Raw genomic sequence first — 13,971 nt, forward strand, 5'->3', positions numbered from 1 at the left:
TATATATATATATATTATATTTGAGGTGCATATAACTAACGCAAATCTGCAAAGAAACATTAAGTAATCAGAATTTTGAAAGGGGAGTTGACTTTTAAACAATTACTCTTAAGTTTTAAACGGTATTTTACAAAGGTGTGTTTTTCAGAGTGACTGCACTAAAAGCAAGAATTAACATTAAATGTATGATTTGTTTTTGTCTTCCTGTGAAATGCTGTTGCAGTACATTGCACTGAGCTGCCATGGAGGGTTTGGAGGAGAAACTCAAAGGTCTGTCCATCGCCCGGCGTTCCCATCCGGAGGAGCCTACCTACCTGCTGGATGTGGCCCTGCAGCCAATCAGCCTGCTGGCGGTGTCCTGCTCCAACTTCACCATCCACCTTCACAACAAGGACACACTGAGTCTGATGGGAGAGTATCGGGGCCACAGTGGGCCTGTTTGTGGGGTTACCTTTGCCCACACCTCCCCTGACCTACTCTACTCTGGTTCTGCTGATGGGACGGTCCGAGGATGGGACGTCCGCCGCCCTGGGACAGAGGCAGTGCAAACATTTAGGAGTGATCCATTGCACTGCTACTGCAGCTTCGACCTCAGCTGCAGTGACACGCTCCTGTGTGCAGGCACCGAGCAGGTCAACGATGAGGACAGCTTTCTGGTGTTCTGGGATGCCAGGAAGCCTGGAGGGGGGCTTCTGGGAGTGTACTCAGAGTCGCACAGTGATGATATCACTCAGGTGTGCTTCCACCCTCGGGACAGAGACCGCCTGGCGTCCGGTTCCACAGACGGCCTTGTTAACGTTTTCGACCTGAGCCGTGGAGCAGAGGAGGAGGCGCTGCTGGCCACGTGTAACAGTGACTCCTCCGCCAGCTCAGTGTGCTGGTCCGGGGCAGACTACACCCAGCTGGGGTGTCTCAGTCATGACGAGGGGCTGCATCTGTGGGATCTGAGCCAGCTGGACACAGAGGAGCCTCTCACCCTCTTTTGCATCTCTGATGCTCGTAGCCTGAATCTGCTGCCTAACGGAGGGGGTGTGGATTACCTGGTAGGGGGGAGGTGGCTGGAGGAGGCCCAGAAGCTGCTGGTGGTGGGTGGGAAGAACAGTGGGGATCTCCACCTGATGGAGTGTGATGACAGGGGTCTCCATCTGCTGAGGAGCCTGGAGGGTGGCCACTCCTCCACAGTGCGCTGTTTCCTGTGGGACGCGGCAGGGGAGGCTCTGGTCACTGGGGGAGAGGATGCTCAGCTGTTGCTATGGAAACCAGGAGGGGAGGAGCTGGCAATAGGTAAAAGGGAGTCCATGAAGAGCGCATCAGCTTTGAGACTCAAATCCAGACTGCATAAAATACATGGCAACCAGAGAGTGAAGAAGGCAACGTGAGGATGAGCTGACTAAGCTGTGGCGGCTGCTCCCTAACGGGCAACATTTTAATTCAGAGAAAGAACATTTAAACTGGATTTTTATTTCAACATACACAGTTTGTGACTGTACCAAGCACAGTCCCGTGGTGATTCAGGCTGTTGGAGCAAATGGTCATTCACATTAGAGACAAATTCTTTCTGGTGACTCGGAGGCCTTTATGTGGAGTTTTTAATCACTGACAACATGTTTATGGCTTTTTATAATGACTGCAAAATAATGCACATGGTTGCATATGAGACGGGCTCATTATTAAATACAGATGAACAGAGGAACTCATTTTCCAGGAGATTCCCTGGAGAAAAAATGCACTTCTTTAAACTAAATATCCCCATAAAATACACAAATGTATAGTGGCAGACACAAACATGCATTTGTAGTAAACAACTCAGGTGCAAAACTAGTAGAGCTTCTCAGATATGTCATGGTAGTTCAGTGTTTTTACTGCTAATTTGGTAAAAGCTTCCAAACATCAGCGATAAGAATAACCAGCAAACACACTGGAGTTGCTGATACAATGTATTTCTACATTACTTCCTGTCTTTTTATGGTGGATCTGTTTACCAGAATGAATTAAAAGTTTTTGACCGTTTTCATCTCATGACTTTTACTTACATTTTAGAGTAAAATGTTTTGACAAGAATTTGTTTTGTTCTCCAGATGTTGGTAGAGCAGTGGCACCACCACTGTTAAAGAGTAATTCATTGTAAAAACTGAAGCATTTTAGTATGGATGCTGGGATTTATTTTCAGTATAGTACAGATACCAACTCTGAGGTACATGTGTGATATGTGGATATTTAAATATACTATTTGATGCATTTCAGGCTAACATCAATTTTAAACACCAACTATAATTACTACTTACTTTGCAGATTAAGATTTTAAAAACTGTAAAGAGAATATAACTGATGCATTGACACGGTGAATTAACACTATATAAACACATATGGGTAAAATTCACTCCACTGCAGCAGCAACAACATCAAAGTGCTGCTAACATGGTGCTGTTAATGCATCATTAATGATCCAAATATATAATTTATGTAAAAGATGACATATTGCATCCACGGTAAGCATTACAGTACATTGTAGTTTTATAGCATAGTGTATGATTGTCTTTTTCTCCAGCCTTTATAAACAATAGGTTTCAGGTTCACCTGTGCCCACATGAACAACTTACACAGATTTTTCTGACTTTAATCATGTCTGTAGTTAATACTGACCAATAAAAAAATTCCTTCTGATGTCCTTCCTGTGTAAGATATGTGGGAGAAAATTTACATCCCTCTTTTGGTGCCAAAATGTATTAAACGTTTATCTGAAGTTAATATGGGGCATTACCAACACTGTCCAGGGAGAATTTACACTAAAAAGACAAACTTTGGAAAATATTCACCTAGTTTTATAGACCGTTTATATTGTGTTTGCTGAAGCCGTATAAAAGCTTCAGATAAACTTCAGAATGCATTTTTTTATCAAACAAATGCTGTAAGTTTAAGCTGATCTTTTAATGGCCACTATGAACAGGAGGGATGATTTCATCAAGGAAAACCTTTTTCAGTGTTTATATGTGCACCCATGCTGGGTTATCAGTCAGGATAAGCAGGCCATTGCTTAGGGGTGCCCCCCTCCCAATAACCAATGAGATAATGAAAACAAAAACAAATTAAATGAAAAAAATTAATTCAATTTAAGGTGCCTGAAGAAATAATAAAACTGACATATGTAATGGCTGGGGTCCAGATAACTGGTTTCCCCAAGGCCCCCTAGGAGGTCATTAATTTGAACATGTGTGCATTTGACAAAAGTTTTAGGACAAACCTAAAAACTGTGAACTTGTGCTTTAGGCTTTATTTGATTTTCAAAAAAGGCTATGAACAAAACCATCACGAAAAGATCTTGTGAGAGAAAAATGTGAATGGAACACGTTGCTCCCTTAACCTCCTGAACGGACATGCTCAAGTATTGGCTGTATTCAAAGTAGACCTGTATATTATGGTTATGTAACTCTTCTTGGTATCCCTCTCTTTTATCCCGGGGATTTGCACAGCGATGCTTCGGCTCCGAGCCTGGTTAAGATGTTATAAATCTACAGTAAAGCTGGGTCCAATCGGCCTCAAGGTACGGGTAAACAGTGCTGAGGTGCAGGGCTGGGCCTCGGACAGGTTTAGCCTCATTTCAGCACGCTGTGCTGAAAACTCCGCACACACTGCTTTCTACCTATTCTCTTTCCTTGTCCCTTCTCCTCCACCTAACCGACGGATTCAGAGCCTTAGGTCCCTCCGCAGTGATTGACAACATCGGCTGTCCAATAACAACGGCTGTCATCCTTCCGACAGCCAATCGCCGTGGTGCGTCGATCTGAACGCCTTCAAGCACGCTAAGTTGCGTCCCTGTTATGTGTGCCATGGTCTCAACCCAACAGTGTTGACAATAGGGTGAAAAGAAAGATTCCCGAATCATAAACGAGCTGAAGAAAACGTCTAACTCCAGGGGTTTGGGGAAGACAAGCAAGTGAATCAGTAACAGGAATGTAACTGCGTAAATCTAATCGTTTTATATAGCTGTACTGTGTCATTAATGGGAGTTTAGGGATTATTCCTTTGGAAAGAAAAACGGTACTCGTGGGTTTGGCTGTTTCAGGCCAACATTTTCCTGCTGTTCCGCCGCTGCTTGGGAAACGCCGTTTGCACCGAGGTGGAGGTAGCCTAACAGTTAGCCCGGTAGATTTCCTAACACAGGATAACTCCTCGCCGTCGTCTCCGTTGCGAATCGCAGAGGATCAAGGTAAAGTACTACGACTGAAGAGTTAACAGCCACACGGTCGGCTGCAGCTTGTCGGGCTCGGGTCCGGACTCGGGACGGTGTGTTTCCCAGCCCAAGTCGGTCTGTCATTCTGTGAGCGCTAGCTAACAGTAGCAGCATTAGCACTGCCCCTGTATTTACATCTGGGATGATGGGTGATCGCCCAAGCCCGCCCAGGTAACGTTATCTTATTAGCACACATTTAAATTAGAATTTGATCTATTCACTGTTTTTATAAGGTTATTGTGTTTCATTTGCAAAGAAAGCTAGCTGGTGGTGGCTAATATGCTAAGGCTACATGTTCAACTTGAGCTAACCCGCGATAGTCGCAGCACTAACGTTCGCTAGCTAATTCAAATGTGGTTTTCTGGAATAAAGCTTTCCAACTTTGATAGAAGGTTAGATTGTTTCAGTGGTAATAATATTTAAATGTCTTGTGTGCTCTGACGAGATGACTAGCTAACGCTAGATGAGCTAAATTCAGACGAGTTGTAACGGTGTATCGTGAAGATAACGTTGCTAGCTAGCTAACGTTAGTGAGGTTATCGCGCTGTCAAGTTTTGAACATTATGCTGCTTGCTGCTGCCAGGCCCAACATGGCCAAGCTAACGCCAGCTCTCCTTAACGGATTGATTTTTGACCTTATGCAGCTGATGGCCTACTCTGCTGATAACAGTAAACATATAACTTCAAATTGCATTGTAAATGGATAGAATCTTTATTATGCTATTTGGCTTAGGTGGTGGCTTAGTGGATGCTCTTTCCACACACAGCTGATGTCAGAACGGACACTTGCAGTTTTTCTTATACATAAATGCTGATGTTTAATCCTCACAGGCTGAAAAGCTCAGCCAGTCTGTCCTGAGGTGAGTTTAGCTTTCCTGTGAAGTGAAGACAGGTGTGAAATGTGTGGTGATAATCAAGACTTTGGTTTTACATTAAGACACGATGTCAGACAAACCTCTTCTGAATATGTCACCAGTTTGTCATGGTTTCTTGTAAGTAATAGGCCAGCATTGCTTCAGCATCTTGACAGGTGTGTGTATTACCATCATCACTAATGGCACCACAGTGACATGGATGATAATAATAATGATCATCTTTATAGTATTTTTGAAACATAGTTACCACGTGTCTCACAAATGTAAGAAATGCAATATAATTATACAGTAAAACAAGGAAAAATTATAAATATGTACATATATGTATAATGTGCACAAGTGCACAATACCCATAAGATTAAACACAAATGATGCACACAATGTGCACATCTACATATGCATGACCACTTACGTATGCAGCCGTGCGCATGTCATGCGCAGGGATATGAGTAAACACGTATACGCATATTCAGATTTATAACATCCCTTTACTTATATATATAACTCATATATTGGCCATATACAGTTAAAAATGATCAGTACAGATGTAACATAACTCACAAAAACATTCCTGTAAAAGTGTTTTGAGACCAGTTGTAAAGAATACCCTGGCTTTGCTGACCTGAGAACATGTGGGAAGGAGTTCTATAGCTGTGGAGCTCAAATGGACAGTCACCGTTGATAAGATGTTGAAGCATGATGAGTGAGAGATATTGATGGAGTATATTAGACTGACTTCTTCTACCTCCTCAGTCGTGTGTGAGTGATAGCGACATGCCAGAGGCCAGGTGAGCTGTTAAATATTATGTAATGGGATTTGTATAGTTTTGGTACCCTGGCTCACCTCCAAGGTTACTGAGAGCAGGAGCAGCCCTGACTGAGATACTGTAACATCCAAAGTCTCCCATGTTTGTGGTGATAGCGGTGTAGTAACTGCCTCCTCCTTATCACTTCTGTATGGTGGTGTGAAGTGCATGTGTGTGTGTGTGTGTGTGTGCGCTTGAAAGTTGCTGAGTTCATTTGTTCTTGACTGTGAACAGTGTTAATGATCCCATGAGTGAATCACACCAATTAAGAGGTTCTGCAAGGGTGCAACATTCAGTTAATAGTGGCAGCTAGCAGAGCATATGAGTGGAGTAGAGCGGTGAGAATTTCCACTCCTTGTTCACTGAGCTGGTCGCACGCTCCACTCCCCTTCTCAAAGCTGCACCAGACCGCTTCGCCCCTTATTCCTTAGTACTCCCCTCAGATTGCACCCACTCACTCCAGAAAATGGAAAAAATTATGCATGTATTTCACTTTTAACTTAAACCGTAGCCTTACATCCCAAAGAGCTAAAGAACAAGGACAACTTTTTTTCAAATAGAAATGATTTATTTCAATTACAATTAGGCCTATGTAACAGGGAATATAACACAGTCATATGTACAATTTAACAAATCAATGTGCCCAAATAAAAAATATACAGTACACCTGTATGACCTTTTCTCTTTAAAGTATTTTAGGAACTCCATTGTTGCTCTTGTTTAGAGACATTCCTTTTCATTTCTTGAGTTAAGTCATTATGATTGAAAACGGTCAGTCGACTCCCTAATAATGTCAATATTTTGGGTCCTTTTCCTCTTCATTTTCATTTATCCAGTTTTAAAATATATTTTTCTCAGTTGTAGATATCGTCATTAAATATTAGCAGAGATGTGCTATAGATTAAAACAATTCATATAAATTGGTGCCATTTTAAAATGGAGCTAGTTATACCATGAGACTAGAATCACTTGCCACTCTGCCCAGCCCATCGTGAATGCCAAACGGTCACATAGTGTCACAGTTTGGAGTGAAATTCACCAAGTTAGTGGACATTAAAACACTGCATCTCACTGCGCTGACTGCCCTGCTTCATGTCTGCTGTAAACACAGCACAAATGCATAGCAACTGCTACGACGTGACAGGCGGACGTGACGCATTTGCAGCCAGCACAGTTTGTGAACGTTGGCAGAGACATAAGAGTAGGTCCTGTACATCCACAGAAAAGTTGTGTGGAGCTGTTTTGTATGGTTGCGTCACAAGAAACACTTACCCGGGGTGGCTGTGGCTCACGAGGTAGGGCAAGTCGTCTTCTGACCAGCAAGTTGGTGGTTCGGCTCCCGGTCTCCCCACATGCCTAAGTGTCCCTGTTGGAGTGAAATTCACCAAGTTAGTGGACATTAAAACACTGCATCTCACTGCGCTGACTGCCCTGCTTCATGTCTGCTGTAAACACAGCACAAATGCATAGCAACTGCTACGACGTGACAGGCGGACGTGACGCATTTGCAGCCAGCACAGTTTGTGAACGTTCAAAACCACTTCTGAAATTGAATAAAACCGCCAAGTAGGTGTGGGCGATGTAGCCTCAAAATTATATCACATTAGTTCAAGGAAATGAATGATAATGACATTTATGATAGAAAAAGGTGCAGAACAACTTTTTATCGGTGACTGCAGCTTGCAGGCAGCAGCATTTATTAGTGCAAACAAGATGAAGGGCATTTTCCATCCTTTTCAATTGAGCTACTGGGCTGTGGGGTTATAATAGAGGGGATTATGATTTATGGATTAGTTCTTGATTTCTGGCTAAAAGTGACAGCCAATTCTCATAAACTAAATGACAAGTTTTGTTTTTTGATAGTGAATGAAACTTACCAGTAGTGATGTGCAGACAATGGCCAAAACATAATAGTCTGGTCCAGTTACTGAGAGCGATGGCTTTAATAACATTGGCCCCACTGTCTATTGGCACACACACCTGTTCGTTCTCTTCTAGAACCCATGATTTAAGTAACTCCTTTTAACCACTCACAGTATTTTTGCTCGTGCGGTCACTGGTAAAGAAACTTATCACAAGGCAGGAGTTGTGTAGTTTCCAGCCGTTGTCGATATTGTGCACGGTCAGGCTGATACATGGTTCTGTCATTCAGCTCGACCACATGTCCATGGCTGAGGCAAAAAGGCAAGGCATCCAGGCAAGGATGTCTTTGAAAAATATTTTCTATCTGGGATGTTGTATCTTGGGTCAAGCTTTTTTAAGCAGTTGGCTGAAGCCCTCCTTTTCCAACGTGTGGATTGGCATCATATCCTTGGCCAAACAACATGTAACCACATCTGTTATTTCCATCTACCATTTGCTCTTTCTATCATATGGAGTGCTCCAGTAATGCTTGGGTGAATCATTTGATTACTTTTGGGCCGCACATCACCAGCTGCTGGTATCTCCTCCTCGTGTGCCTTCATAGCCTGGTTGTACTCAACAATGTGCTTTTGCTTCAGGTGGTGAAACACATTTGTTGTTTCCACCTTTAGTCATAACAGTTTTCTTGCATTTTTTTGCCAAGTACTCTGTTGGAGGCCTGACCTCTTGTAGCCAAACCACTTCCATACTGTTGAAGTAGCTCCCTATTTAGGTACTAGATTGTCATTGGAGGCCTCCTCCAAGACATTGGGTTTGTGTTGTTGTGTGCGCTAGACAACGTAAATGCATAATACGTCATCACGTTGCTATATCATTGATATGTGGCACACTTCTACTGCAGAGTGTGGCTAGCGTTGCATCATTGTAGCAGCTGAAGAGAGTGACACACGCCAGAGTAATACACCGCAGCTATAGCAGATGCCCAACTGGTGACCGAGAGCCAGAGTTTAGTGGAGACTAAAGCACATTCAGCTGGTGGACGTTCATGTAGTGATAGACAACCGTGAGCTCCCATCCATGATGGTGGGCCTTTCTGATTGGTTAAGAGTGTCATCCTTGTCAAAAACCTGGAGAAGAGGCTGTCTCTGCACTGCTGCCAGGCTGTTTGATGGGTCTTCTCATTAATACAATTTTTTTATGGGATGCTTGTACTGAAAGATATTTGAAAAATGTTACATACTGTAATCAGGTTCTGAAATGAACACCTGACAGGCATCAGATGCAGGTAGATTTTCTGTTTGGTGAGTAAATCTCAGAAAACTAACTGCCACACTGGTGGTTTGTAGCAAAATAGTGCTGTAATAAAGGTGTACTGGCAGTCTTGAATGTGGGCGCCCTGCTTCTGTCCCGGAAGTGATTAAAATAGGAGCATATCAGTTACACATGTCTTAAAAATGGCTCAAACGCTTTTGGTGTATACACAGTGTGACACTTAATGTCCCAGTCTGTCTGTATTTACAGTTGAGTGATGCAGTTCTCTTAATGTTGATTATTTTAGCAGAGTGAAATGAGGAGCGAGTTCCCCTGTAGCTGATTGTTTGTGTTATTTACATGAAAGTCCATTTCAGGCATGATACAGGAGATGGTGTCAGATACAGAGCTTTTGTGGTGAAATTCCTGGTAAAGCTTTGTTCAAACAGAGCAGGACCTAAGCCGGTATAGCCACAACATTGATGGGATATCCATCATCACCTGAGGTGCACACAGCAACGCCGGGTGTTACAAATAATAAAAGAAGGGAAAGGTTGTCCTCGGCAACATGGCGTTCAACGGTGAGGATGAATTGTGGGGTGGATGAAACACGGTGCTCAAGTGCATCCTGCGTAGCACTGTCATCACCTTGAGTGAGCCAGTGAGGAAGTCAGCTATTTGACTTCATGTCTGAAATGAGTTTTGCTTTCAGGTGAAGTATTCATGCCTAATATTGAATCAACAGTACTGTGCTGTTAGATTTTTGCAACTGTCTGGTTTTGAAACTTTGGACCACATATTAGATTATTGAGCTTCCCTCCAACCAGCCTCCTTTTTATGTCCTGTGTTTGTGTGCTCGCTCTGCCTTGCCAGTACCTATTTGTTGACTTCCTGGCGACCAGCCGCTCCCTCCCTCCCTCTCTCACTCCTCTTCCTCCCTTTCTGTGGCTCGCTGTGCCCCATCCTCTCTCCTTCCTCCTTGTTCTTTAATTCCACCCTCCCTGAGACTGTTTGGATGTCATCTGCTCTGTTATGTAAGAGGCATGAGAGGGGAATGGCTTTGGTGCTCTGGTGCTGTACACCCGACCAGCCGCTTTCGTCTTGCTCTCCCTCGTGTTTTGTGGCAGTATCGGAGTGTCTTCGCCATTAGCCGGCTAGTCAGAGAGAGAGAGAGAGAGAGAGGGAGGGAGTGATGGTTATACATGGGGATTCCAGTGCCCCCTTGCATAGGTAAGTTGTGTTAATGTTGTTACAGTTTTAAGATTCTCTGAGGCAGGTTGATTCTAGTTTTTTCGCTGCAGCCACAACAGCTCTTTGAACGTTGAGTCCCTGCTGTTTGAGATGTACAACTTCACAGATACAGCAGGAAGACTGTTGAGATCTGAATGAACCAGACTCTCTGTATTCAGTCACCTGTGAAGCAGCTGGTTGCATTAGGTTGTGGTGTGTGTGTCGGGATTGTATTCAAAATGTAGCTTGTGTCATTAAAAGTTGAGCCAGTTTTATTTATATTACATAAAAATCACATTTAAAGGGCTTTACAGTACTAGAGCTGCAAGTACTGATTATTTTCAGTATCACTTAATCTGCTGATCATTTTCTTGTTAACCCAGTTAACAATTTTATCTTTAAAATGTCAAAAACAGAGAAAAGCCTTTATAATTTTCCAGAGTTCAAGGTGACATCTGCACCTTTTTTGTTGTCAAACCACAAAGATATTGATTTTAGTGCCGCATCTAACAGTTTTTCCATAATTTCTTAATTTGCTGATTAACTCTTCATCATTTTGTTGACACCATGCTCCCACTGAAAGTGATTCACTTTTCTTTCTGGTGTGACAAAGAGAAGCATTTAATCTTCATATTTGTGATATTAGCAAAGGCAAATATTTGAGGTTTTTGCTTGAGATGAATGAATGGCAGCACAGTGTCCAGACTTTGTAGGTGAAGAGTGAAAGCAAAGCAGCCGACAGGTACAACACACCTGTGGGAACGTCTGCAGCAGTGCTGTCTATGTTTGGTTTCAGATGTAGACAGAACGTTACAGGTGGATGTGGATTACACTGATGACAACCGGTAACACTGAGGTGACCTCAAGCCTTTGTCTGGTAGTGTAGTAACTATATTGATAGTTTGTGAAAGGCCTTTACTGTCTGTGTGTCCCAGTGTCTGTCTGCTCTGTTTTACATGAGGCCTGGTGGACATACTGCTTGACTGTCTGTGTGTCTTGGACAGAACATTTCACAGTACTGTCTGCAGCATCTCATTCATGTCGTATTATTACCATACTTTCCGGACTATAAGCCGCTACTTTTGTTGCTTCATGCACACACCCTCATCATGGACAACACACGACAAAATGCATATGATGCTGCTTCAAGTTACAGGTGATTGATCTAGCTGTCGAAATATCTCATGTTACAACGTGGACACCTGCGGCTATGTACAACATGTTTTTTCGTCTTACATTTAGTGGGTGTGGCTTATTGTCCGGAAATTCCGGTAATGATTTTTGCTTGAGCTCTAACTTGTTTCTTCCTAGGCCTTCATGTCACCCAGCTGAGTGAGTGAGGACTGGTGTAGGACCTGTCCTCTCCTGTCACCAGGGACTTCAGTTTTTGTTCTGTGTGCTTAACTCCTGGAAGTCTAGCCATGTGGTTTGCATATAACCGGGGACTGGTTGATCCTGAAAGTTCATATTGACACCGGTCGCTCTACAAATGGCAGTGTTAGTTTGTCTGTCTGGTGCTTTCAAGTAAAGTGACATATCTAAACCGCTGGATGGGTTGCTGTAAAATGTAGTCTAGACATTTAGGGTCTCCATTTTGTGCCATCAACAGGTCAAAATTTACATATGTCCAACACTTGGGCTTTTAAAGGGATACCACCAGATTATGGTATTAATTTGTCAGCCCTGCTGGGCCTTCATCTGGCAAATGGACACACACTTTACTGGGCTGTGGATTTAATTTTACATGGATCAAATTGCCATTTTTGCCCATCGATCTCCACTCGGTCACCAATAATGACAAAGTGGAAAAAGATTTTTGTAGCTTTATTAAAAATCAAAAACTGAAATCTGTTACAGAAGCATCCAGGCCCTTTGCTGTGGCACTCGCACTCATTCGCCCCACACGTCGAGTCTCACTGACCCCTCACCAGATGGTTCGTTAGGCTTTTCACTTTTATTTTTTCCAAGCATTTCCTTCTGGGTGTAGTTCAGAAAAGTAGTTGAGTTTCCAGTCAGAAGTGTGACTGCTGCTGCTTGGTTTGTTGTTACTACTTTGTTAGACATTTCTTGTTACATGTAATCAGCAGCCAGCACACAGCAGTGGACGTTTCCTCAGCTTCCTCCCACTGTGGCGACAACCCGCAGCCGCACAGCCAGCTCCATTGTTGTGGGTAGACGCGGGTTTTTTTTGTTGTTGTGTGAGTGTGATGGTTCACTGGCAGGTAAGAAGGCGGTGTGCACACAGACTGTAACCAGGCTTCAGCTACGCCCTTCGTAGTCTCACATGCTGTCTGTGCTGGCTCTGCAAGTTTGTTATGAGACCATAAATGCTGCAGGAAGGAGGACTGATGCAGTGCTGAGAAGTCAGTGGGGATGTTGTTTCCTTTCTTTTGTTTTGTTACATGCACTCACTACCATGAATGAACTAAAGCCCGTAGAGCTGCTTGAAATGTGTTTGCTGACAAAGAAACATTTGGCTTTTTAGTCCTTTATTTAGTGTCTTTTTTTTTAGTAATTTAACAATGAACACCAGGGCTCCTTACTTACTGAGTTGATGAACCTTGCAGGCTCTTAATAATGGAGTTAACTTTAATAGGAATCAAGTTCAACAGAATAAACAGAAGTTGAACCTGATTTTTAGCCCCTGAATATTATCTCCTTGTCAAGTCTCAAGCATCTCATAAACTTGATGTCTGCCTCTGAGAATTCACAACTGAAGCCCAGTTTGATTTCAGTACAGTTGTGGTTCATCATGTTGCCCTCAGTGAACTGGCAGCTCTCTAAACACATGTCTAATGTGACTGTATTAACAGCTCCCCCCTGTGTGTTTCTCCCCACAGGGCTATGTCCTCGGCCGCCGCCACATCTCCATCTGTGGACAAAGTGGATGGATTTTCACGGAAGTCTGTCAGGAAGGCCAAGCAGAAGCGGTCGCAGAGTTCGTCCCAGTTCCGCTCTCAGGGCAAACCCATAGAGCTCACCCCCTTGCCACTGCTCAAGGGTAAGAGGGAGCCTGTGTGTGTGTGCGTGCGTGAATGTCGGCACTGGTGGGGTGCAAGGTTGGGTGGGGGGGGTGGTTGGTTACTTAGCCAAATGCTAATTAACTGCTTAAATACACTTGTATATTGCTTTTAGTTTAATATGAAGAGGACAAGGACTTTTTATCATCATCACAATTACATTAATACCTTGCAGTACTTTGCTACATGCAGTGACATGAAGTTACGTTTCCCAGGGGCTTTTGTGAGATGAAATGTAGTTTGATTCCTGCAACATTGATAAGAAATAAATAAAGCAAGAAATTTCACTGCAGTGTGAGTCGTCCACATGATGGACATAAATCATCCAGTCAATCAATAAATCATAAGTGAGATGGAGTTAAAACACAAAGGACAGCCCCAGTATATGTACAAAGAGATTGCAGTTCAATATTGGAATAGCAGTGATGCTGGATGGGGTGTTTATATCATTAAAAATCTATTATTATTAATCCATCCATCCTCTTCCACTTATCTGGAATCGGGTCACGGGGGCAGCAGTCTAAGCAAAGATGCCCAGGCTTCCCTCTCTCCAGACACTTCCTCCAGCTCCTCTGGGCCAGCCGAGTGACATAGTCCCTCCAGCATGTGCTGGGTCTTCCCCGGGGCCTCCTCCCGGTGGGACATGCCCGGAACACCTCCCTAGGAAGGCGCCCAGGAGGCATCCGAAACAGATA

General features: G+C 43.4%; 2 protein-coding genes across 5 annotated transcripts in view; both read left to right on the top strand.

The window, feature by feature from the left end:
- wdr89 (WD repeat domain 89) overlaps nucleotides 1-2,023 on the top strand; it is a 3,051-nt gene extending 1,028 nt beyond the window's left edge. For both annotated transcript variants that reach the window (XM_020611525.1, XM_020611524.1), the window contains one exon: nucleotides 224-2,023. In XM_020611525.1, coding sequence (XP_020467181.1) covers nucleotides 243-1,379 — 1,137 coding nt within the window. In that variant the 5' untranslated portion in view covers nucleotides 224-242 and the 3' untranslated portion in view covers nucleotides 1,380-2,023. The remainder of the gene's footprint in view (nucleotides 1-223) is intronic.
- A 1,782-nt stretch (nucleotides 2,024-3,805) lies between these two features.
- The window catches only part of ppp2r5eb (protein phosphatase 2, regulatory subunit B', epsilon isoform b), a 39,772-nt gene continuing 29,606 nt past the window's right edge, over nucleotides 3,806-13,971 (top strand). Inside the window, exons 1-2 of one of the 3 annotated variants that reach the window (XM_020611587.1) lie at nucleotides 3,806-4,207; nucleotides 13,097-13,257. In XM_020611587.1, the coding sequence (XP_020467243.1) occupies nucleotides 13,101-13,257 (157 nt within the window). In that variant the 5' untranslated portion in view covers nucleotides 3,806-4,207; nucleotides 13,097-13,100. Of the gene's footprint in view, nucleotides 4,403-10,153; nucleotides 10,257-13,096; nucleotides 13,258-13,971 lie in introns of those variants that run through there. The other 2 variants (XM_020611586.1, XM_020611585.1) reach the window with 2 other exon arrangements.

Source organism: Monopterus albus, unplaced genomic scaffold (genome assembly GCF_001952655.1).
Source record: "Monopterus albus unplaced genomic scaffold, M_albus_1.0 scaffold115.1, whole genome shotgun sequence".
Taxonomy (NCBI): domain Eukaryota; kingdom Metazoa; phylum Chordata; class Actinopteri; order Synbranchiformes; family Synbranchidae; genus Monopterus; species Monopterus albus.